The 27363-nt window shown below is 40.5% G+C and overlaps 1 protein-coding gene across 1 annotated transcript; it reads left to right on the top strand.

Annotated features, from left to right (window-relative positions):
* Window positions 1–406: 406 nt before the first annotated feature.
* On the top strand, window positions 407–18738 carry LOC109428378 (pancreatic triacylglycerol lipase-like). Its single transcript, XM_019704101.3, has 4 exons — window positions 407–954; window positions 17065–17336; window positions 17396–18215; window positions 18271–18738. Exons 1-4 carry the CDS (start codon window positions 831–833, stop codon window positions 18678–18680), a joined length of 1626 nt encoding a protein of 541 aa, XP_019559646.3. The 5' UTR covers window positions 407–830; the 3' UTR covers window positions 18681–18738.
* Window positions 18739–27363: the final 8625 nt, after the last annotated feature.

The raw sequence follows: 27363 nt of genomic DNA, 5'->3' as shown, positions 1-27363 counted from the left end.
AATCCGAGCAAGCACGATTTGGGTGCATTTGATGCAAACACGCGATTTCGTCCATTGCACCCCCTCCCTACAACACGAATAATCTTCTAGAACATGCAGCCTCTGCCGGCGCACATGTCTGTCACGCTGACCTTCGCCTTATCGGAAGCTGTGCTGTGTTATGTGAGCGAATATTTCGCGCTAAGCGTTACCGTTTTCGCGATTTTTCATTACTCATCGTCGCGAATTTGGGGCAACGCTCGAGCGTCCCGGACTTTGTCGAGCGAAGATATTCATTCATGCGTCGGAACAACAACTGGAAGGCTGTTCAAAAATTACGCAACGTTTTAAAGGAAGCAAGATGTAATTGAGCGTATCTATCGATATAGAACTTGCAGAAAAGGGCTTAAAGGAAGGATGGAAGAAATCGTAACGTAATTTCTGCACTGTTGATTTACTAGGAGGACCTCCTTTACAGCGAAGCGAATCATAATTGTTATTAGTTATGATTTCGTTTTGCCACACATAGCTTTTTATAATTGATAATGGAGGAGAGTTGTCGAAGACAACGGCGAGTACGATGATCAGTCAGTCGATGGCGCAGTCTTACCATACAAGTCGGCAAGTGCGGTACCAAGTTGGATTAAGTCGGAGATGAGCATTGTTAATTGTTAAATAGTCGGAGGAATTAGCGGTCAAAAGTCAAATTGCGGTCTGTCAATTGGGTGTTTGTGGCGAGTGTATCAAGTACATAGAGTGAATAGTGAGGGTAAAGGGTGAAAAGTGGTGGACCGTCATCAGATGACGTATAACTGATAAGCTCGCGAGGGATACGACAAAGAAGTGACGCCATGGAAGTTACTAACCATACCGGGTTTTTGCTGCAAACCATGCTGTATATGGCCAACCATCAGTGGAACAACAGCCTGTTCAACACGATCCATAATGTGACGTTAACTAGTAATAACACACTGCGTAAGTTTTGGTGATTGTTTGTTGCTGGCGACAGGCGGCCATGACCTAAGGTTGTTTGTGTTTCTTATCAAAAAGTAAAATAAGATCATAATAATTGAAAAATAATACTAAAAATAGCTAAACCCTTTCATATTAGCCCATGTAAGAGAAGATTACGATGAACGCAAAATAATGAATATTGTATAGAACAATGCTAGAAGAAATAAGAAGCATTTTCCTAAATATATTGGAATAGCAAACATAAAACTAACCCCAAGTCAAAAGTCTAATTAGCACCATAGATTGCTGAGCATCCAAGTAAGCATCACATTTGCTTATATCTATATATGTCTTCTTAAACACTCATCCACAAGGATGATTCTTCTCGTTTTTTCTATGTGTTGAGCCTGACGCTTCATCAGTAAGTCAGCCAGCATCTTTACTTTGATGATCCCATATTATGTCAAATCCCGAACCTAGTGTTGATGTGGTTTATCCATCTGGTTTCTCCTTCGGCGTTCAGCCTAAAGATGCAACTCTGGATGCGACCATGCCTTGGCAAGTCCACCTTAGAAATGGGAGACCACCGGCTTACTTTCCCAGAGATTTGGAATTGGTAGGGTCCCGGGTACCTGTACAAGAATCTCGGAAGTTACTTCCAGAATCGAGTACTAGTTTACGATAAATAAGAGGCGTGGTGGAAGTGCTTTCACATAACCTCAGTTCCGTAACCCAGCCAACACGAAGTCGTATATGATGTGGAATAAGATGCTAAAGTGGAGGCCATATGCGTACATGCTTCCATTGAACCGCGTGTAAATTGTACTCATATCGCCTTAACTTTGGATCCTATTCAACAACATATGCGATCGTATTGCTTCCTGGATTCGGTATTAGGGAATGTAATCTACGACGTGGTTCATTCATTTATTTAACACTAGCAGTTCCGACAAACGTCGTCCTACCTGCCTACTTATTTTTTCGTACGAACCCGTCGGAGCCCTGGCGGAATGCAACAGTGAAAGAATCATGCCGATCTGTTAGCCCGTTCCCGAGCCTATTCGTGATATACAAACACCTTTCCATTTTTATTTAGGGTGCCTGTACCAGTTATCGCACTACCTAAAGAAAACTATTTCTACAATAATAAGAAGAAGACCGGCGAACGTCATCGATATGTCAAATGATTGATTAGTTTTCATACTTTACAGAAAAAATATAGAAATGGAGCCAAAACTACTTTTGGTATTTATTTCAGCGTGTACTAATGATAGGAACCCTGTACCAAATATGGACACATTTGTTAATTTGGTTTCCACTTCGCACTATTTACATGCATTCTTTATGGGATTAGCCATAACTGGTACACTATGGCGAAATAGGGTGCAAAGAAGCCGAAAAGTTAAGGAAAATGATTTATTTCTCTCATAATTGTAGCGAATTGTTAAGTTTGAATTATTGCAACCATCTTTTGTGAATGTGATCTGTTATTCACGATTTTTTTCTTGTTGATTTGCATGATTAAAGGTTGAAAATCAACTATGGTGAATTTGAGGTACTATAGCCATAACTGGTACACTGAGCCTATTTAGATGTGCGGGCGATTATACTAGATTACGTCGAAAAGCAGTATGCGCACAAAGCCACGGAACACGAGCTCACAATCACAAAGCCAGAGAAATGTTGGTACTTGCCTCTCGGAATAGTCGTCAACTCTAGAAAGAACAAAGTTCGATTGATCATGGATGCGAGAGCGACCGTGGACGGTGTGTCCTTCAACTCGTTGATGCTTAAAGGTCCAGACATGTTAGCGTCATTGCCAGCGGTCCACAGCAATTTCCGGATGTTCCAGTATGCTCTAACTGCTGACAGAAAGGAAATGTTCCATCGTATCAAGATACGAGAGGAAGATCGACAGTTCCAGAGGTTCCTTTGGTGAGATCAACCTGAAGTAGAACCGACAATATACGTAATGGACGCGGCCATCTTTGGGTCAACGTGTTCTCCGAGTTCGGCTCAATATGTAAAGAATCGCAACGCACAAGACTTCGCCGATGCCTATCCAAGAGCAGCTGATGCTATCGTTCATCATCATTACGTCGACGACTATCTGGACAGTTTCGGGACGGCAGACATAACCGTCGGCCGACAAGTGACTAAAATTCACAAGAGAATGTAAATTTCCGCACTACAGTTTCGGCCGATGGCCGCAAAATTGCCTCCAGCCTGTTTTGGATGACACGTGCTTGCCGCCCGGTTGCTGCGATGGGAAAGAGGCCGATCGTCGGCGGTGCGGTCTCTCCTGTCCGACCGGCTCGAGTCTTCGTGTCGCTGACGACCGACGACGTGCGCGTCGCGACGTCGCGAAGTCGCGATGTCTGATGGAGCGCGAATATTGTTGTCGCGGTTGTGTCGCGGTGTTCGATGATGCGCGAATGCTGACTATTCGCATCTCTGCGCATAGGGTGCTAAACTGGTATGCCACAGAGAGGTGGTTTTGAAATACGGAATTTCCTGTCCAACAAACCTGAAATTTCCGAAAGTGTGGGTGCGCAGTCAACTGCGATGGATAAAGTATTCCAAACAGGGAAAGACGCATATGTGGAATCTATTCTCGGCATGAGATGAATACCTGGAAGCGATCACTTCACATACTCTCTAGAGTTGCGCTGAAACCTGCAAGAGGTGCTGGCCGAGAAACACATTCCAACAAAACGTGAAGTATTACGGGTTGTTATGAGCCTTTTCGACCCTTTAGCTTTGATAACGTTCTTCTTAATCCATGGAAGAATCCTTATGCAGGACATATGGGCCACTGGCATTGCCTGGGATAATACAATCAACAGTGACTTGTACGAACGATGGAGATTGTGGTCGGGATATCTACCGCAGTTAAGTTCGATCCGCATTCCCCGCTGCTATTTCGTAGGTGCCAACCAAGGAACATATGCCGGCCTGCAAATACACGTTTTCATTGACGCGAGTGAATTAGCGTATTCTAGTGTTTTGTACTTCCGAGTGACAACTCCATACAGCGTGGACACCGCTTTAGTATCAGCGAAGTCAAAGGTAGCGCCGCTAAAAATGCTCACCATTCCCCGGTTGGAACTTCAGGCGGCGGTGCTAGGGTCGCGCCTATTAAACAGCGTCATAGAAATGCATGGTCTTCAAGTAAGCAAGCGGGTTCTCTGGACTGACTCTCGGACAGTGCTGGCATGGATAAACTCTGATCATCGAAAATATCATCAGTTCGTGGGCTTCCGTGTAGCAGAAATCGACGACAGGAGTGGACGAGTGACGGTGGATTCCTACCAAATCAAACGTAGTGAACCTTGCAACGAAATGAGGAACGGGTCTTGATATGAGTGGTAGTGGTATATGGTTTCACGGTCCAGAGTTCCTACGCCAGCCGGAGGATTCGTGGCCGCTCCGTTGTTACTACTATTGTTTGTTTTTTTTTTAGTTTTTCACACGTGCCGAACCCCTAATCTAATTGAACAAGAATACCACATAATCTTTCGTTTCACAATTGAACAAACCCTGTAAGTAAAAACATAGGAAACATAACTAAAGTATTCACACTTTACACGCAACATGCAATTTCGACCGCAGATTTTTGTGGAGTCCAAAGCCTTCGTACTTCGCGGCTAACGTTGTTGTCTGCCGTTAATAAGGACCCTAGGTGGACGAAGTCCCAAAACATCTCCAAAGATTTCCCGTCTATCGTAACACTGCTGCCTAGGCTTGCCCTGTCGTTCGTGGTTCCGCCTGCATGCATGTACTTCGTTTTCGACGCGTTCATCGTGAGTTTAGGGCGGTTGTACAGTTCTGCCACCGTTCCAAATGCTTTAACTATATATCCATAAATTGTCCCTCTGTTATTGGCTATTTTCGGTCAAAATTGGTTTTAGGCGGAGTTACTTAATAGCTTCCAACGTTTTGGCCCTTGGTTTAAGCCTTCATCAGGGAAGTTATAGCCGAAACGTTAGAAGCTATTAAGTAATTCCGCCTAAAACCAATTTTGACCGAAAATAACCAATAAGAGAGGGATAATTTATAGAAACCCTGGTCGCATTCCAAATAGCTATATATCCATATCATCCGCAAAACAAACAAATTGGCCGGATTTCGTGAAAATCGTACCTCGGCTGTTATGCCCGGCTCATCTTTCCAGGGCGATGTAGAAAAGCAGGCATGGAAGTCCATCACCTTGTCGCAGTCCCCGGCGAGACTCAAACGAACTAGACAGATCGCCTGTAACCCTTCTTACACCGTCCATCGTCGCTTTGATCAATCTAATGAGCTTCCCGGAGAAGCCGTTCTCATCCATGATTCTCCTATAACTCTGTGCTTCCTTGCAGTCGAAGAACAGGTGGTGCGTTGGGATCTGGTATACGCGGCATTTTTGGGGGATTTGCCGCACGGTTAAGATCTGGTCCGTTGTCGAGCGGCCGTCGACAAAGCCGGCTTGATAACTTCCTACAAAGTCATTCACTTTAAGTGAAAGACGACGGAAAATGATCTGGAATATCACTTTGTAGGTACGGACTATTAGCCGGTGCAGGCAGCTGGCACCTAGGTGGCCACCTTTTCCGGGCCCATCTTGAGAGTCTTGAGCTGCTGGATAGCTTCCTTAACTTCCCTCAAAGTGGGTGTTGGCTCGTTGTTGCTCCCTGCCCGGGTAGAAGAGAATTGCAAAATAATGGCAAGTTTTTTCATTAAAACAGAATTACTGAATGCAAAATTCACTATTGGTTTGTTTGAAATAAGTGACAAAAGGGCAAAAATAATAACTGACATTGTTCGATGAAATAACTAAAGAATGTCAAATTTTGACATTACAATGGCAAACCAAGGACAAAAAAAATAAGGTTGGGGGTTGCAAAATATACCATTATAAAGTTATTGAGAACAGAACAATAACACAATTACTTATTCTCATAGCAAACAAAAGAAGTGTAAATTTAGTTATTTATTGCAAGTTTTCGGATGGGAAGTAATAGCAAACAAATGTCAAATATTTCCATAAGAATGATCAAATTTCAAGTTTTGTCATTATTTTGTTAATCAGTTCCAAAACGACAATGTTTCATTAAATTCGTAAGAGATTGACAATATTTCACTAGTTGTAAAATTAGTTATGATAGCAAGATTAGACATTCAGTTGTTATTATACTAATTTGTTAATCATTTACTAAATGGCAAGCAAATGGCATATTTTGAAATGATAACATCTTATGCAATTGACATGTATTCTATCCCGAGTAGAAGTGAAAATCAGAACAATATCATTATTTGATATTCCTCAGTGAAGTACTCAAGATCATAATTAGCTATTGGTTTGTTTGACATAAGAGATAAAAGATCAAAAATAAGATCAAAAATTAGTATGGGGAAGAACATAATAATATCTCATTTTGATGTTATAAGATCAGACCAATATCTGGGGAGATCTGGGCTGTAGCACATCTAACCAATATCATAAAATGATCTGACAGATGGATTAGAGTAAAAAAAAAAAGAAAAATGGCCGCGACCAGAATCGAACTTATGACCTTGTGATTTATGAGCAGTCACATTACCACTACACTACGACTCATATCTGAAAATATGAAGTAACAAGAGCATCAAGTTCAACGTTTTCCAAGGTGTTTGCGGTTAATGGTAGTTGTGTTGGTTTGGTCGCGCCATGTTGTAGATGAGTATGTGAAAGAACTAATTATGATCTTCAATAGTAGTTTTCAGATCTTACAATTTTACAATTTTGAATGTGTCAAAGAACTGATTTTGATCTTGAGCAGTAATTTTCAGATATTTCGATTTCTGGATGTTGCAGATGGGAATGTGAAGAGATAATTTTGTTCTTGAGCAGTATTTTTAAGATTTCTCAATGATAAATGTTCTATTGTAGAATATTAATACAGTTTGCACCCAAAATTTACAAACTGACGTGATGGTATGGAAAATAAAAATGAATTAAGGCTCAATTAGGAATTGCATATTTTCCTAAACTAAGAGAGCACTTTTCTCTATCTATAGATGATTTCACATTTTATGCTCTTTCTCTGAATTGTTAACAAAGCTTGTGATCCAAACATTAAACACGATATGCGTAGAAACATGTTTGGTTTATTTTGTGCCTAAAACAGGACGAATTTTCCACCAATAGGACGCAATCAGTGAAGTACTAGATTGTAGTAATGAGCTGAATCTTTGTATGGTGAGAAGGTAAATTCTCAATATCTGCAACGAAATGACGCAAAAAGCCTGGCTCCTGCCTGATTCCTTGCCTAACCTAATGATGTTTGAGCAAAACTTTAGGTTACTGTGTTATTGTTTTCTCCATTTCTTGCAACAAAGTTTTCCAAAGTTTTATTCCAACAGCACCAAATAAGGCAAGGAATCATAATACCCACGCCTCCTGCATAATTTCGTTGCAGAAACGGAGAATTTGCCTTATAGCCATAAAAAACAGCTAAAAATCTAGTATGTACTTCACTGAACGTGCGCTATTGTGAACTGTCGCCCAGAGAAGCTTTGGAAACATTAAGAAGATCGTAGTCGTCACGACTGTCGTCTGTTCGTATACCCGAGGCAGAATCGCTGCGCAATTCGTTGGTTGAAGCTCAAAAAGCTTGTCGTCTACAGCGGTATGTTTTGTTGAATCTAGAATCAAACGGTCCGTTTTTCGAAATGGACGTATTTTGCTTAGCGGGCCGATAAAGTTTCCAAATTGTCCGGTGATTCATTTATTGGATTCGTACCACAAATGCAAGCTCGACATCGAGGTCCAGCTCATGTTGTCATCGGGCTCAATTGGAAAGCCTCTGCTGGTTTACTGACAGTGAAATAAAATAATTATAAACTGGGATTAAGAAATCTATCAGATAAAATCGGTATATATTTTTATGCCTTTTTTAAAGAAAAGCAAATATCGATTATATGCATTTTTTTGTGCCGATTACTCTGTTTTTTTTTTTTTGTTCAATTGCCGCATCCATAAAACCGCTTATTGAAAATGAAGGCCACTTCTACTTCCTTTTTGTCCCAGTGCTCGTTTGTAAAATTTGTGGTTACATAAGGGAACATCTATTTATTATGTAACGCTAAATTCGATATTTTTGAACTCGGTGGTTGGTTTATCAGGATCTGGCGGAATCCATAATGTGCCTTTGTATGATAACTCCAACTTTTTTGTATGGGTCGTAACGCTAGGCTGTATTCCCTATTCCCCTGGAGCGTTACGGAATTTATTAAACCCCTATCTCCTGAAGCGTTACCCAACTAACAATTGCAAGTCACAAACAAGCAAGCTTGCTGAATTGTTGCTTAATAATAGTAATGATAGCTGAACTAAAATTATGCTCTACACATTACTGTTTAAATGATTTTTCAATTGAGAAAATAGTCAATGTTCGACTTTCCTCATAGGTATCAACAATGATAAATTAAAACACTTTTGAAAAGTTTAACAAGAAATTTATTCGACAAGCATTGATTCCTTAACAAAAGAGTTTAACAAAACATTTGTCTGCATCTTATTAAGCTGATGCATCGTTAAGCATATGCTCCTGAACAATGTGCTTTTCACTTGTCAAATAAACGCCTTCAGCCCGTCATAGTTTGACTCGGAACTTTGTTCGGATTATGGGATAAATCATGGCTAAAACTGTTTAGACTATCAAGTTATTGCTGAAAGTCTCTCTAATAAAGACAAATCAATCAATATCAAGTTATTGAAGAACCAAAATTTTAATCGAATCACATAAAATAAAACAGAATAGAATTATGTAGTTTAACATTGAGTGCCAAGAGACGTAATCAATTTAAAAATGAGGCATTTATTTATTATGATTAGTCTGTAACAAGGAGAACGTGTACCTTGATTATTATATTTTTTTTTATTTCCGCAGCAGTTCGATTGTACGAGACGGTGGATCGATGCATTTGACATTGCAGTCCCGTCGTATTTACAAGATATTGTTCCCACATTCACCTAGATAATCAAACAGCATTCAGAAATCAACACATTTCAAGCATCCCTAAACATCCTTATGCACTATTTATTGAACATAATATCAAGATTCCATGACAAAAGCATAAATAAAAAAAAATGCTTAACGGATCTTCGACTGAGCATGAGTACATTACCTGAACAGATGCTGTGACTGCACCATGTCCAAGACCATACCGCACCACATATTGTCATACATTTTAAAGATCGATATTTAATAATAAAAATAAAAACATATTAATATCACAATTAGTTCGTCTAGAAACAATATCTTCAAAAAGGACCAACACTTTTTGGCCGCATTCGATACAAGTTTTCTCACCGTGCGATAAAAATACTGACAGCGAAATCAGAATGGAAAACACGTGTTTTGAGCTGAACAGCTGTTGAAGTATAAGGCGTTGTTCAGTCGATTACCACGTGCTGTGCTAATTCACCACTGCTGAACACAAGTTCAGGGGTGATCATTATTGAGTCATGGGAAGATTCGAGGGAAGATTATGTTTTGCTTTGGGTGCTGTATCTCACCATCTCTAGGATGGCGCAGATAGGAAGGCATGCGGCTGGCAATCGACAGGTCTCGAGATCTAATCCGGATTTAGGTACTTTTATATGTAATTCTTATTTCATAATAGGTGTTCTCAACATGAGAGCAAATAATTACTCACGTGAGAGTTCAACATTTTTGCATTTTATTTTTGCCAAAGCTGAATAACAACTTTCTTGTACATTTGTAAAACGCTTTGAACAACAAAAAATTAAGCTGGTGCACAACATGATGCTTTACAACTTCTCCAAATTTGTGTGAACAAAACCCGAACATAGGTTGTACGTGAAAATAATTCAAATGTTATTCAACATTATGCTGAATTAATTCGTCATAATGGTGCCTGTTAAATGAGTGATTGTTAGTTGGGTACGTTATTTGGGGACGGCACATAATGAAAGTTGAAAACTTAAAATAGTTTTTATGCGCAATGTAAGGAAATTTCGACATTTATACAGCGGGTTGCACTAGGCTTTCCAAAGATCAAATTAAATACTAATTTTGAAATCATATCACGATGAGATATTGAGCAGATATTTGGCAACTTTTTGAATATCTCATCAATATCATATTAAGATATGACATCAAAATTTGATCGTTTTAAGATATGATTATGATATTCACGTCTACCCGGGTATCTACGTTCTTTTGTATTGGCTCCACGTTCTGCCGGGTCCCGTGCTGCAGCATGACCGCCCTTGCTGCGTTCTTCTCTTCCAAAATCTCTCTACACTCATCGTCGAACCAATGGTTCTTTCGGCTCCGTTCCACATAGCCAACGTTGGTCTCTGCTACGTTGTTGATGGCTGCTTTCACTGTACTCCAGCAGTCCTCGAGAGGGGCTTCATTGAGCTCGTCTTCGCCCGGCAACGATGCCTCGAGATTCTGCGGGTATGCGGTGGCGACATCCGGCTGCTTTAATCGCTCCAGATTATACCGAGGCGAGGCGGCCGTCGGTACCGTACGTAGTTGATCACGTCCGTCAATCAGGACGTAGTCAATTTCGGATTCCGTCTGCTGTGGTGATCTCCAGGTGTAACGATAAGGAAGGCTGTGCTGGAAATAGGTATTACATATGGCCATGTTCTTAGAGGCGGCGAAATCAATGAGTCGTAGGCCGTTTTCGTTCGTCTGCTGGTGCGCGCTGAACTTTCCAATTGTCGGTCTGAATTCCGCCTCCTGGCCAACCTGAGCGTTTAAATCTCCTATGATGATCTTGATGTCGTGTTTTGGACAGCTATCATACTCGCGTTAGAGCTGCGTGTAGCTACGTCCTTGCCATGATCAGTGCTTCCGGAGTGTGGGCTGTGCACGTTTATTTTGCAAAACCCAATACTAACAACCTGTATGACCTTATGCCCCACATAAGAGGTAAATATCTAAAAAAAATAACTGGTGTGCATTCGATGTGAATAATGACATCAGGTACATATTGCAATGCCTAAATAATAACACTAGTTTACAGCATTTTTGAACTCGGTAAGCTGATGATCATTTATGGTGTAGAATAATGCCCTGAGTTCGAAATCGCAAAGGAAAAAAATTTCAGTAGAGCGGAAATTTTTTCGACTTTCCATATAAGGTTGATGATTCGACATCGATTTTTGTTCTATTTTTAAGCAACGTCGCTCACTTCACACATTCATATAAAAGCCTTATAAAAGCCTTAGGTATAAGATGTAACACAAAAAAAAATTGAAAAAAATTCATCGAGTACATATTGAGATATAATGTTTTAAAAATGTGTTCAAAAATCTTAAAAGTTTTACCAAAAGTTCCATAACTTTCAGAAAACTTATTCGATCTCGCTCAAAATTTTACCAATGACGCTTTAATATACGGGTTATAATTGGTCAAAATTTCAGCGTTTTTGAATGACGTATAAAAAAGTTATAAACATTTAAATGAAAAATTATTATGACAAAACATTTGCTGTACGGACAATTGTTTGATACACTGTATATAATGTCAAATAAACGTTGAGAAAGAATTTTTACATTGTTTTTTTTTCTTATTGAAAAAAATACATTTCTTCATATTTTTTTGGAAATTTGGCTAAAATTTAAGGAGATCGTCCCTAAAACTCGCCAATATTTTGAATTTCATCTATCTGACGCAAAACCTGCATTCAGATGATCGAATGGTATTGTTTCCAGCTTTTAATTTATGGAAAAAGAATTGAAATTGGTTGAACAAAACGCAAGATATTTGAATTTTAGTAAATTCCATATTTTTAAAAATTGTAAAACTCGATATTGAGCTAAAACTCAAAAACCGTTCTACTTAAAATTTTTTGAAGCACGGTTTCGAAATCAGTGCTAAATTGTGCTTTAAAAATTTTGGTCGTTGACAGAAGTTCACGACTTTCGTTTTATTTTGTAAACTTGTGTAATTGGCGATGTTTCCATACAAATATAAATTTCACATAATTCTATAATAGGGGATTTTTTTTATTATCGTATGGGTTTGGGCCGAAGGGTCTCAGATTTTCATGAAACTTTTTCCACAGGCAGGGCTCATGGATGGATATATGAACAAAAAAATGAGAAAAATTCAGGGTCGCCTATTTGCCCGGAAAACTCAGGTGGAAATTATTCGTTTTCCCCTGACACTACTTACTTTGAAAAATCATAACTCAAGAACGAAGCATCGTAGAAACAAAGTTTTTTAATGAAAATGAAGGCAAATTGTCTCAGGAATCCAAAAAAAATATGAACTGAACAATGTTTTCCACAATTTTTTTCACCGATGAGAAAATTCATAAAAAAAAAGCCGAATAAACTATGCACGAATTCGCGGAAAATTTTCAAAAAAATATTTTTGAGAAGGAGATTTTATAAGCTTTAATCGCTGAAATTTTTGGAATGCACTTTTTTTCCTGAATTATTGCCAATTTTGTGAAAAACGACCATGTAAGCCTGTATTCTGAGTCAATTTGCTTTCAAATTCATTAAAAAACTTTGTTTTTACGATGCTTCGTTTTTGAGTTATGATTTTTCAAAGAAAAGGCTTATATGGCACATTTGGACATTTTTCAACAAAATTGGCCATAACTCAAAAACGATAAAAAAAAGTGCATTCCATTAACTTCAGTGATTAAAGCTTATGAAATAACCTTCTCAAAAATACTTTTTTGAAATTTTTTCATGAGTGCGGGCATAGTTTTTCTGGTTTTTCCATATAAATTTTATCAAGTGTAGAAAATTTTGTGGAAAACTTTTTTTGGATTCCAGAGAAAATTTGCTTTCTTTTTCTAAAAAAAAACTTTGTATCTACGATGCTTCGTTCTTGAGTTATGATTTTTCAAAGTAAGTAGTGTCAAGGGAGAATAAACAATTTCCACCTGATTTTTCCGGGCAAATAGGCGACCCTGAATTTTCTCATTTTTATGTTCATATATCCATGAGCCCTACCTGTGGAAAAAGTTTCTTGAAAATCTGAGACCCTTCGGCCCACTTTGTACGATAATAAATAAAAAAAATCCCCAATACTTTAGGCAGTCCTCAATACCAAACCCACAACTCGTTGAGCTATTTTTTGTTGGTGACTATACCTAAAAATACCAAAAACAGGGGATTTTTTTCACAGTGTAAATTTTAAGAAATTCCTCAGTAAAAAAAATCTTCCGCAATTTCTTCAGGAATTCCTCCGGCGATTCCTACAGAAATCTTCCAGGAAATTACTAAGAATTTTTGTTTGAAATGCCATCGGGAATTTTTTGTAAGAATCCCTGCAGGAAATCCTCTATGAATTCTTTTTATTCACAATTTTCTCCAAAGTATTCTAGAGATTAATCACAAAATTAAATAAAGAATTCTATTACAAGGACTTCCTTAGATTATTTCTAAAATTACTCCATAGAATCCCTCGAGGAATTCCTGTCAAAAAGTCTTACGTGGATTCCTTTTCAAAATTCTTCTGACACATCTTCAATGGATTCGTTTCAGATTTCTTCCATAATTTCCCCCAGATCCTCCTGAAGCTTTTCCCAGAATTACACAGGAAAAGTGTCTATTGGTTTCCTCAGAAGATTCTCCATATTTTTTATAGAAATCCATACAAAAAATCGTTCAGGAAATCATCTTCGGTTTTTTCTAAATGTCAGAAAATCCCAAGAAATTGCTTCATGCATTTCTTTTGAGAATATTCCACAGTCTCCTTCAGAAATGTTTCCAAAGTTTTCTCAAGGAATATCAGGGATTCCTTTATAAATTTTCCTGATTTTTTTTCAGACATTTTTCTATAATTCATTCGAAAGTATTTTCTGGGATGTCTACGGGTATTGTACTGGAAATTGCTTCATAGATTTTTTTTTTCAGAAATTCCTGCTCGGATTCGTTTAAAACTTTAACTAGAGATTTTTTTTAGAATTTGAGAAATTTTCTCAGACTTTCTCAAAAGTTTTTCCAATATTTTTTTTGGAAATACCACAAAACTTTTTCTGAATCCTGCGGAATGTTCGCAAATACCTCCCAGGGTTCCTCCAAGAATTCGTTGAAAAATTTTAGCAGGGATTCGTGCAAGAACTGTTTCTGGTATTCCTTCTGATTTTTTTTTTCAAAGATTTCTAAATATTGCTGGAACAATTCTTGAAAGAATCTCTTGAATAATTTTGGTGATACCTTTGGAGATTCTCAAAAACAATTTTTGATAATTTTCTGGAGAGTTTCTTGAACAAAACAATCTTAAAACAATTTTCGAAGTTATCTCTGGATGAATTTCGAAATGAATGCCTGAAAGAAATCCTGTCAAAAACTTCTTAAGATATTTCCTCAATTCCAAGTAAAAGTTGCTTGAGAAATTTCTGGAGAGATTCTCAAAGGATTCCAGAAGATATCCGTAGATTTATTTCTATAGAAAAAGTATTAAAAAAATCTCATGCAATTCATGTGGTGATACTTCAGCTGAATTTTTTATGAGAATTGCCAATACAATTTGTGAAGGAATTAGTATACAAAAATTTGCTCTAAGTACTGCCTGGAGAAATTTCATTTTTCATTTTCATTTTGCAGCATTTGGTGGGGCAATGAGAGCGCAAGTCAGTCCAAAGCCGATGATAAGGAGGGGTAATGGCTGAATAGTCTTTGCTGACCACATAAACGCCATGGGATAGGAAAAGGGTATTTTGGTGTGGGATTAGGGTGTTGGTACAGACTTGACAGTATCAATGCTATTCAGATGTAAAATAATTTTAATTTTAAGGCTCAATAGTGAATCGCATAGCTTCCAAAACCAAAAAACAATAATCCACAAAATACCAAGCAAGTCAAAGAAAGAAAAAGCGCCCGATTGTTTGTTTTGTCAATTATAACAAACGGAAACTTCTACCCTCTCCGACTCGCCAGTCATCCCGGAAAAAATGTCCCTTCAGTTCTGGAAAATATGATATCCCCAATTAGGCCTTTAATCGAATTGTCCGCGTGGTCTTGTAGTACCCCTGCTAGTTAAGAACCAGTCATTGCCATACATATTAAATGCTAGACATGACCCCATGGATAGCATTTGCATATGTAAAAGCTTTGCTGATGTGACTTTCCTATTAGGCAATTCTCTCATCTCATGTTTGTCTTCAAAACCTTGTCAAGCTTAGAAAATTGGAGTTAATAAACAATACATTACAAGGTTCGAATTCCCATAGAATGAGATCATTCATTCGCACTACAACACCATAGGAGATAATATCGCATTGGCTGATTACAGTACAAATGCGAAAAATCTCCCTTTTCCCCCTATCCGCAACCCGGGGACGCGCCCTGTTGGATTTCGAAAGCCTCGGAGAATATTACAAACCTTCAATGGCATTCCCATACACTAACCCACATTGCCCATTCAGGGGTCTGACTGGGCCTATTACCCTCCCTCAGTTTGTAATATTCTCACCAACTTGGAGTTATATTTTTCCGACAAATGTTCGATATATTATGTAGTAGCATGATCAGTATAACTATATCAGATGATTTGAAGATCTGATTTTTACAGAATTGTTTGCCATTGATTATACATTCAGCTATTCCAATCATTACTGCAAAGCACATCGACTACATGCCTGAAATCTAAGCTTCCTGGAAGATATAATCCAAGCCCAGGGAAGTACTGCCTGGAGAAATTTCAGTGGTAAATCCTGCAGGAACAAAGAAGAAATCCTGGACGTTTTTTTAGAGAACCACTGAAGAAATTTCTGAATAAAAATGAACTGTTGAAGGCATCTTGGAAAGAATACCGAGATGAATTGGAGAACTGTCTGGAAGTATTCATAGAAGAATTTCTTGAAAAATGCCAAGGAATGCATTCTTATTTCTGCACGAATCTTTGGAGGAATCTCTAATTCATCACCGGAAAAAAAAACTGAAAGAATCCCTGCAGACAGGTCTGAATAAATCCTTAGCAATCTTTGCTGAAGGCATACCTGTAGAAACTCCTGTAGAAACCCTTGAGAGACTTTCAGAAGAATCTATTGAAAATTTTCTTGAAGAATTGCTGAATAAATGCCTGAAAGAATGCTTGAATATTTGAAGTAATAACTGAAGGAATCTCTGAAGAAATACCAAAAAAAATCTAAAAGATTTCCTTGAGAAATTTCTGAAATTCTGATGGAAAACCCTAGACGAAGTTTCCAAACAATAATTTCCTAATATCAATAAACATTTTCTCCTGGAATTGTAACTTTTGAAGAAATTTTTGGAAATATCTAGAAGAAGTCCCGAAAAAAGAACTTTTGAAGGAAAATCTGATAACTTTTGAGAGGACTCAGTACTCTCAAAAATGCTTTAATAAATGCATGCAAGAACTTCTGTAGCAATCCTTGAACTCTTATTCTTCTTCTTTGTGGCTCGACGTTCACATTGGAACTTGGTCTGCCTTTCTTCAACTTAGTGTTCTATGAGCACTTCCACAGTTATTAATTGAAGGGCTTTCTTTGCCTGCCATTGCATGAATTTGTACATTATGTGGGAAGTACAATGTTACACTATACCCAGGGAGTCGAGAAAAGTATCCCGATTGGAACGGGAATCGAACCCGCCATCTTCGAATTGGCGATCCATAGCCTTAATAACTAGGCTAACTGGAGACCCAATCCTGAAGTAATTTCCTAAAGAATGCCCGAATAAACTCCAGGGGGTTTTGTATTAAAAACCTGTGAGATAGATTAAGGATGAACCTTTTAAGAAATTTCTTCAGAAACTCCTGAAGAACACCCAACGAACATTTCTGGAGGAATTCCTCTAAGAATTTTAGGAGGTTTCCCAGGTGAGATTTTCAAAGAAAAACATGGGAGATAATTCACTTTAAAGAGATACCTGGAGGAATTTCTGGAACAAATATCGCTGATATCATTCTAGGAAATCCTCCAAAAGTTTTGCTAATATGAAAATTCCGGATATTTTCTGATAATTTTGAAAGAATTCCTTAAGGAATCTCAGGTGGTCCTTGGGAGATCATCGTGGGTAAAAATTAAAGAAGTACATGAAAAGCAATACATTCCAAATGAATTCTCACAGGAATCTTTACAGGAATTCATACTGAACTCTTAACAGGAATTTAGAATCTAAATGGTTATTCTTCTTTCCAGCTCTGGACGACAACCTAACCCGCTGTTACGGCGTTTACGGATGCTTTCCGCTAGGATATCCTTGGGTGGACGAAAAGCGTCCCCTAGCCTACCACCCGAGGTCACCGGCCCAGGTGGACGTTCGGTTTCCCATATTCAACAAACCCATTCGGGAGCACCCGAAGTTCGTTGACATCAACGACCCGGACGACGTCAAACACTTGGGCGTTAAGGGTAATGGGAGGTTGTACGTGGTTACACACGGTTATATCGAGTCGGGTGATCGACCTTGGGTAATGTATCTCATATCTTCAGTTGAGATCCAGCTATTAACCGATATACAACCTTGTAGGTTCAGGACTTGGTCCACACCTTCCTGGAAAATGACCCCGACGGTACGGCAAGCGTAATGATCATCGACTGGCGCAAGGCTTCAACGCCTCCGTACACTCAGTGCGTAGCGGACATTCGCCTGGTCGGTGCCATAACGGCTCACGTGATCCACATGCTCTACCAGGAACTCGGGATGCGGAACCTGGACAAAGTGCATCTGCTGGGCCACTCACTGGGAGCTCACGTCTGCGGCTACGTAGGGTACTATCTACAGCGAGACTTCGGTCTGAAGCTGGGTCGCATCACCGGGATGGATCCTGCCGAACCGATGTTCTCCGATACGGATCCAATCGTTCGCTTGGATCTTTCGGATGCCAAATTCGTGGACATCATCCACACGGACGCCACTCCGTGGGTAGAGCGCTGGCCACGTCCTGGCGGACTTGGAATGTACCAAGCGATTGGACACGTCGATTTCTACCCGAACGGAGGCAGCAATCAGGCCGGTTGCAATGATCCGATGCAGAAGTTCATCAACAAACAGAACGACTCGTTCTTCTGGGGCTTTCAGGAGTTTTTCGGTTGCAACCATCTACGGTGTCACCAGCTCTACACGGATGCCATTCCGCAGCGGTGTCCATTCGTGGCCATCGGATGCGAGTCGTATGAGAAGTTCCTGGCGGGGGATTGCTTCGAGTGTGACGAAGACGGACACTACTGTATCGACTTTGGACCCAATGCTTGGAACACGTACCGGAGACTGATCGAGAACGGAGTGATGATGGAACCCAGGCCCATCCGAGCCTACATGATTACCGGAGATGATGCACCGTTTTGTCGTAAGATTGAATTCTAACAATTAACCTTCTCAATTTAACCATGATTTTCCCACAGGAACTCACTACAAGGTGACAATGTTCATATCGGACAGCGAAGAGAGCCTCGTCCACGGTGGCGAAATCGGCAAGATGGCCGTGGAGATGATCGGCAGTAAGCGGGAGCGTTCCAGCCGGATGGAACTGTCCCAGGAACCGCTCTATTTCGAGCCGGGTAGAAACTACTCGGCCGTAGCAGCCGGGAAGGACGTGGGAATGCCTGCGCGAGCCTTCCTCAGCTGGGAGTACAAGACGAACCCAATGAATCCGTTTACGTGGCGGGTGATGAATACGCCTCGGGTGTACGTGGCCTACATTGTCGTGCAGACGCTGGAGCACCGGTCCAGGCAGAAGTTTTGCCCGCTGAACGAGCTGCCGGTGAAGGCCGATCAGGACAACGAGTTCCGGGAGGAGTATTGCAGCAAATGATTGTTAAGTGGTAGGAATTGAGTATTTTTAGAATAAAATAATGCAGTCTAGTGTAGAATCTATGCTGTACATCAATATGTGATGACTTCAACGGGATATTAACAGGCTGTGCGCGCGAGCGGCTGCGTTTTTTAAACTGTCTGACACGCGTTTTCATTGGCCCGCGTTGTTTTGAACTTGGCCGGCCAAATTGAGTTCTGATGGTGCTACGCCTTCCGGCTGTTTTACATTGAAAAGTGTTTGCGACTAGAAGATTCTAACAAAAATATAACATTATTATAACAAACCCTGATATTTATAACTCATTGTGATATAATCAAGTTATAATATCTTTGGGGTTTAAAAATATTATATCTCAATTAAATCATATTATGCTATAAAGGTTGTTTAATAACTCATTGTGAAATAATTTAGTTTCAATTACTTGATATTCAGAAAATCATTTTGTATATATGTATCAAAATATGATAGGAACTAGTTTTCTTGAAGCTAAAACTTATATCATATTTTGTTATAATATTGATCAGATCATAACAAAATACGTTATTATTTTGATTATACCGGTGTACTTTTTGTTACAATTTTAGTTATTTTAGCATCATCCTGCACCTAGTTTATAACACAATAAGTTTTAGAAAAAAAATTATAACATCATAATACAATGTGTTATAAACTTGATAGATTTTTCTAGTCGGGTCGGTATTCAACGTATTTCGCATATCTGACAATTGGGCGGATCACGTAGTGTAGAATAGGATATTTCATGATTGAAATAGTTTATCTTTTTCCTATAGAGGTGTTGGAATTCGTCTTTTTTTTTTCGTGTTATTTCCATGTGATTTTGGACGCTGCTGGATGTCTAGGAGACGCAAATGAAAGTCAACAATTTCGTCTCAAGAATCACATAACAGTAACTCGTAAAATTTGTTCCTGCATATCGTCTTGAAACTCCCTAAACATTGACCAAACTTATCTTTGTGGTTCACCCTTCCGCTATCAACAACCAAATTCCTGTAACACCTAGGCCTGAGAGGCCTTAGAGGTCTCTACCTTTCTTAGGTGTCTAACTAATATCCCTTTCCCATTTCCCATCTCTCAGCTGTCGTAAGGACGTGGCCAGAACTGTTGGAGGATTGTGTCAATACTGTCTTAGAGAGTCAATGACACTTGATACTTGATGGGCTACAACTCGTAGCGGTGAGTCTACGCCGAATGCAGTATCCACCTTCACTGGTCTCGGTTCTGGGCCATCCTGAACATTTAGAGTCCTGAGGTCCTCCTCAACTGCAGAAAGCCAACGTGCGCGCGGACTTCCATGAAGCTGACGACCCCTTCCTGGTTCTCTGCTAAATATGATTCTATCTTGTCGTTTTTCCGGCATATGAGCTTCATGCCCAGCCCACCGCAGCCTGCCGTGTTTTATTCGCTTCACTAGATCCATCTCTTGCAATTGTAGTTCATGCGACGCCGCCAAATGCCATCCTCCAGTTTACCGCCAAGTATTGTTCGCAGCACTTAACGTTTGAAGACTTCAAAGGCTCTCCGATCAACTTATTCATCGTCCACGTTTCATGACCGTATAAAGCTTGGTATAAAGTGACCGGGAGAATCACATTTTCGTAATGGCATTTTTTTTCTGCTCTCGCTTCTCTGTATCGCTCCCTGCTCTGCTGGGTTCCAGACACCAGCATCCTGGCTTCTGCCGACATTCTTCTCATCCGTTACCCACTCCTCGTCGAACCTTCCATTCCTAGGTCGTCTTTGAGCAGTGCCTTACGCCTCCCGTGCTGCCGTACTCATCGCTCTGTGGATAGACTCCCACAGAGTGTTGAGATTATCGCTCTCGTTAATTTCACTTTTCCGCTACCGTCTAACCCCGTTGGTTTGACCGCATGTAATCTGAACACCTTTCAATTTCACCTCCGCTGATCTGCACATCGCTTAAACTAAAAACTGTTCAAACGTAATTCTGCTAATGGAACGGAGTGAAACGAAGCGCAGAATAAAAACAAAATAACAAATAAGGTTGCTAGTGTGTGTTTTTCTGACTGTTCCCAGAAGTTCAAATTAAAAACGAACCCCGATGGTTTGCATGAGGTGTCGTTCACACAAACGGGGGTAGACGGTAGTCCAGCTTCCGGTGATACACAGCTACCGCACCATCTGGTGAAAACCGCTGGATGTTGGAAACACATCGATCGCTGGTTCCTAGAGTTCTAAACTGATTATAAACGAACTCGAATCCTACTATCCACGAGATAGTGATCTAAGACGATTTTTGGGACCCTTAAAAGCTCTAACATCAATGACGTCCGAGAAGTGTCAACTATCTATCAGAACATGGTCGATTTTATTGCAAACTTCGCCGTTTGGGTGTCTCCAGGTGTTCTTGCGGATATCCTTGCGTGTAAAGCAGGTGCTACTAATGCCCATCCCCCTAGCAGCAGTAAAGTTGACTAATCTCAGGTCGTGGTTGTTAGTGACGAAGTGAAAGATCGCCGTACGGTATGCGGTTTAGAGATATTCTGACCCTTGTGGTTTGTTGGATAGACGTACTCCTTGTGGATGATGTGGGCGGTATGGAGACCCTGGCTGTTTGCTGGAGCGAAGCACTCCTTCTGGGTGGTCCAGATGGTATAGTGAAACTCTGGCGGTTTTCCGGACTAACCTGCTCCTTAGGGATGAGCCTGGCGGTGTAGCAACACCCTGGTGGTTTGCAGGATGACGTGATCATTTTGGATAGACTGGCGGTATGGAGGGTCCCTGGAGACAGATCAGAGTGATCCTTCTCGATTCTCGAACCTGGCAGTGAAACGGATCTACATGCTTCTTTTGGATGGGCCGAGCGTAATAGAGAAACGCTGCTGATGGTATTGACGTGTTTCTTGTGAATTGGCCGGACGGAATGGACTATGGAGGGACTCTGGCGGTATGTTAGATCACCATGCTCCTTTTAGATGGACCGAGCGGTATGGAGGGACCCTGACACTGCACAATGGTCCACGAAACAAATTTACGAGGAAAGATGCATTCAGCACCTTCAAATGACTTTCTAGATTAATATGGTCTTCTACAAAGTTGTTCCTAAAAATATGGCCCTTTTTTTCAATATACTTGAAAATTAGGGTGGTCTACATTTTTTTAAAGAAATTGGGAACCGAACTTTTTTATTTGCAAGAATAACTATACATTCTTCAGGATAGTTGTAGATCTATCAATTTTGAGCAAGTTTGCTGAAGACACTTTTTATGTAGCTTTAAAATTGACCGATTTAGAGGTATTTTTCTGAATAAGCTTAGTGTGGTTCAAGAAAAACCGGTTTTCTGGCGTTAACTTTTTCAGTTTCGATTTTTCAACAAAGTCGCCCAAGAAACACTTGTAGAGCATTTGAAGACGCGTCGTTTCGTGCGCTGAGATGGTCGTTATCTCTTTTGGTTCAAAAGTTACAGGTGTTTTTCTTTTAAAAAACTGAAAAAGTTAACGCCAGAAAACCGGTTTTTCTTGAACCACCCTAAGCTTATTCAGAAAAATACCTCTAGATCGGTCAATTTTAAAGCTGCATAAAAAGTGTCTTCAGCAAACTTGCTCAAAATTGATGGATCTACAACTATCCCGAAGAATGTATACAGTTATTCTTGCAAATAAGAAAGTTTGGTTACCAACTTCTTTGAACATATGGACCACCCAATTTTCATGCACATTTTAAGGAGGGCCTTATTATTAGGGACAACTTTGTAGTAGACCATATTTGCCGAAAAACTCATTTGAAGGCGTTGAATGCATCTTTCCTCGTAAATCTGGTTCGTGGACCACTGTGCACTGTGCAGTGGTTCAGAGATACTCTGGCGATTTGCCAGATCTATGCGCTCCTTTTGGATGAGTCGAACGGTATTGAGGGACGCTTGTGGTTTGTCGGATAGACGTGCTCCTTGTGGATGCGCTGGGTGGTGCAGAGAAACCCTGGCAGATAGTTAGATCGACACGCTCTTTCTGGCGGTTTGTTGGATAGACCTGCTCCTTGTCCATATCTCCTGATCGGGCGGCATGGTAAACCCTGGTGGTTTGCCGGACCGACACGATCTTTTTGGATGGGTCTGGTGATATGAAGGGTCCCTGGAGACAGATTGGAGCGTTCCTCCTCTATAACCCGCATGGTATAGAGGGACCCTTGCAGTCAACCGGATCTACACGCTACTTTTGGATGGACAGAACGGTATGGAGGGACCCTGACGCTGGCGGTTTACCGGATCAACGCGCTTGTTTTGGGAGGGTCGGGTGGTTTGGCCGGAAACAAAAGGAAAGCTTGTGAGGAGCCACCATGTCGGATCTATACCTCGGGCGACTAACCTTGAGCTACTAACTCTGCCTGCTACCGGATGATCACACCGTTCTTGCCGTGCTTCACATCGAAGGCCCTTTCAGGCCTTCCTCTGGGCAGGTCGACCGGGCCCCAAATTTTAATGCAGTCCATCGAATTGACTTCACCTTTTGCTTTGACTTTTCCACTCCAATCTCTCGGGTCAGGATATTGCCTTCTTGAAAGTCTTCGGCTCCTCCTCCTAAATCAATGAACCATCTATGTTGTACACGTATATTTCTGGTGATTTTCTTTGATTTCGGATCGCCGGGTTACAGGATCGTTCACTTCCATACGTCATCCAGCGTCTCTTAGTTATTTCAACTCGTGATCATTATCATATGATTCAGCATTTGATTTCATCTCCGTTATTGGTACACGAATTACTTTGGGTCGCATGTCGAACTGTGGCTCCACCAACTCAAGGTGTTCCGTCAGTTTGTCCAAGGCTCCAGATTTGTTCCCAAGGACGTAGACTACTGTGCACACTGAAACCTCCGTTTAGGTAATGAGTCGGGACGGACTGCCTGTATACAATTTTGACATACAGGGGATGGCCAAAATGTTTGGGATAGGCAACTTTTTTTTCTCTCACAAAAAAGTTCAACCTGCTATAACTTTTCATAGAGCGCATCAAAAAATCTCAAATTTTGACTGTTTGTCAACCTACTATATGTGCATCATTGGTACAATTTTGGGCTCGATTGATTAATATTTCGCAAAGTTAGAACCGTTCGGGTAAAACACTATTTTTGAGGCAACTCATTTTTGAGCTGTCATATCTCGGAAATCAGTGAACCGAATTGAATGAAATTTTGAACGTACACTAACAATATGTAAATGCTTCACAAACTATTAAAACATAGGTACTTTTTAAACGTTGAAAAAGTTATCATGGAATGACACTTTTTGGATTTTTCTCGAAAAAAATGTATTTTTTTACATCAATGTCAATAAATTTTCGTGTTGATATCCAAAGATTTTCCACTTCTGTTCTCAAATTATCTCTAATCAGATATATTAGAGCCTATTTAGATTGAAAGTAGAACACATTTAATAATTTTTGTGTGGTATTGTAAATTTGACTTATTTTCCTCTATATGGGTAAAAATTTAAACCCGGTATAACTTAATTCGTCGTGAGAAAATATTACATTTTATAACGTCGTATTAAGTATCAATATATTGTTGATAAACGTTAAAAAAATCATTCAATTCGGTTCACTGGTTTCCGAGATATGACAGTTCAAAAATTAGTTGTCTAAATAATAGTGTTTTACCCGAACGGTTCTTACTTCGCGAAAAATTAATCATTCGAGCCCAAATTTGTACCAATGATGCACATATAATAGGTTGACAAACAGTCAAAATTTGAGATTTTTTGATGCACTTTATGAAAAGTTACAGCATGTTGAATTTTTTTGTGGGAGAAAAAAAGTTGCCTATCCCAAACATTTTGACCATCCCCTGTATGTAAATGGTTTCAATTCCTAAATGGATTCAGTTTATTACATCCAGGTGGTAAAGAGAATTTATAGGGGATCATGCTTAGGGAGTTTAAGGAGATTTGCAGCGGGTGACGTAGACATCACATCGGCGATTAATGAAGTATAAGGGGGCTTCCAAAGGTGTTTCAAGAATTTTCAGATTATTTTCAGCAGGTTTTGGAGACATACTGGGGTTTCTGAGGGCCTCAGGTGCATTTACAGTGAACTCGAGGGTGTTTCAGAGGATTTTCAAGGGAGTTTTAGGAATCTTTAGTGGGTTTCGTAGACGTTACTTGGATGTTTTGAGGCGTTTTGGAGGGTCTCAGGTGCATTATGGGTTCTCCGAGGTGGTTTAAGGGGGTTTCTCGAAGATTTTGGAGGGTTTGAGGAGCGTTACAAGGGGGTCCGAGGCAGTTTCAGGGGGATTTCCGTGGTGTTTCAGAAGATTCAGAGGGTTTACAGCTAATTCGGATTCATTACAGGGGTATTTTCGAGGCTATCAGAGAGTCTCAGGTGCGTTACGGGTCCCAAGTAACATGTTTATGACCAATTAGTCTTGTAGAAGTTTAGAAAACCGTCATAAAACCTCATACTTTTTTTTTAATTTATGATAGTTTTACGCACCTCTTCTAGTCTATTTGACTAAAAAAATGTTGCTTGAGGTTGTCAGACAAGGTTTCAGGGGGTTTCCAGATGTATTTCAAGAAGTTTCAAAGCATTTTCAGCAGGTTTCGAAAGTGTTCCAAAGTGTTTTCGAGGGTTTCGGAGGGTTTGAGGTGGCGTTTCAGGAAGAATCAAAGGATTTTCAGTAGATTCCGGAGATGTTACAGGGGCCTCTTATGCGTCACGGGTTGTTCGACTAGGTTTCATGGGGATTCCAGAGGTACTTAAAGAAGTTTCAGATGGATTCTCAATTTGTCAATAAAACACACACTGTGTCTTTAAAAAACGAGTGTTTTTCGTCTATTTCAGACAAACTAGCTGACTGGTACAACCACTTGTAAGTATCGGGTAAGCCAATCGGGAGCGTCCAAGAGGCTCCCCGACTCAACTGCCTCAGGGTCGGCACGCTTACCGTTGATTTATCGTGGGACAGGGAAATTTCATACTAGACCCAGGAAAACCTCAAGCACTTCACTAGTCAAAACTCTCACTTCATTCTATCTTTCTTAACCTTTATTCTGACACAAGTTTGGCCTACTCCTTATCTTTCATTTTCTCCCACTTTCTTATGTACTAATCTGACCTTTTTCTTTTCTTCGTCGGGGCCCCTCTGCTCCTCACCAACCACCTGACCACGCTTTCCTTGCAGCCTGTCAATGGCCGCCGATGTCTTTCTCGCGTGTTTCACGGCTTTCAGCTTCCGCGATGGCTCTAGAGGTTCCCGCTACAGCTTTCCGGGACCCTCCTACACGTCCTAGACTACCGATAATGGCAGATCGGTCTTCGGCCAACAACGATGCCGGATTCACCCGGAATGGGGTACTAGGACAGTGTCGGGCGGTAATAGAAATATAGTGGATTCTATACCAAAAACGGCGAGGTCCTGATGTCCACTTTCAGCTCACTTCTTCCTCCTCTCTTTCCACTCTTTCCACTATAACTTCTGTCTTACTAAATTTGCTCACAGCTTTAAACGTGTCTTCTAATCTCTGGAACTGTCTTTAGGCAAGTGAGCAAGTGGAATTTCAGTATTGGCATACTGAGCCATCGGTCATTACCCTTTCATACGAGCTTGTTGTAATGGCCCCTATTTCGCCCTCCTAATGGCCGCCTGAATGGGTCGCTTGCAGACCTCTGGTGGTGGGTTTCTTAAGCTGGTAGGTGGTAGTAGCCAGGGTGGTTTCGCCTACTAGTGCCCTACTCGTATGCCAGGTGGGTCAGCTAGGGAAAAACCTGAATATCCAACACAAAATCTACCTGTCCTTAACACATTTCCGCACATACAAATACAAAATCCAGTGTACGATCACATTTCGATCAGAATAGACGTGTTTATTCTCTCGTAGGCTTGTTTTCGTTGCTCTGTTTCATCGCGCACGGTATTCGTACTCACGGTCGAAATGTGCAGTGAAGCTACAGTTAAAAACACACTGGCTTTTGTTTTTCCCGACGATGCAGCTCAGCCAAGTTTGGCTGAAATGGCCCGCTTCATCAAATCGCTTGCCGGAGACGTGGCAATGATGGAAACCACGTACAAAATCTCTGATGAGAAATCGGTCTTTATTCGATACCGGAATGAAGATGCGATGAAGTTTTCATTGGAAAATAACTCCAATGTGATTCCCTTCCATTACACTAATGGAACAAAGATGATGGACCGCATGTCCGTTGCGGGAGGAAATATTCGTTATGTGAGGGGTTTCGACCTGCCTCCAGAGGTTTCGGACCAGTACATAACCTCTGTTATGGCGAAGTACGGGAAAGTGAAGCGCACCGTGCGTGAACGGTTCCCGGCTGAATTCCAGCTCGATATGTTTACCGGAGTGCGTGGAATCTACATGGATATCGAGCGAGATATCCCTGAGGTGATCTATTTCCAACATAGAAAAGCTAGGGTTTGCTACGATGGAAGAAAAACCAAATGTTTCGTTTGTAAATCGGAAACACACATGAAAAAATCATGCCCGGTGCTACAGGAACGACGGCAAAAGGACGGATCTCACTTGGAATCAACAATAGAACCTCAGAGCGTAGAAGCAACCGCAGCGGCTGGTGGCGGGGAAGCTGATCCTCACCGCTGGGTTGCACAGCGCAGCAAAAGATCAAAACAAAAGGCGAAAAAATCTGAAACTATGCCACAACGATCTGCCGAAACAACGAGCACGATCAGTTCGTCG

Source organism: Aedes albopictus, chromosome 1 (genome assembly GCF_035046485.1).
Source record: "Aedes albopictus strain Foshan chromosome 1, AalbF5, whole genome shotgun sequence".
Taxonomy (NCBI): Eukaryota; Metazoa; Arthropoda; class Insecta; order Diptera; family Culicidae; genus Aedes; species Aedes albopictus.
The sequence above is the reverse complement of the archived record's forward strand: the minus strand, read 5'-3'. Positions and strand labels throughout refer to the sequence as shown.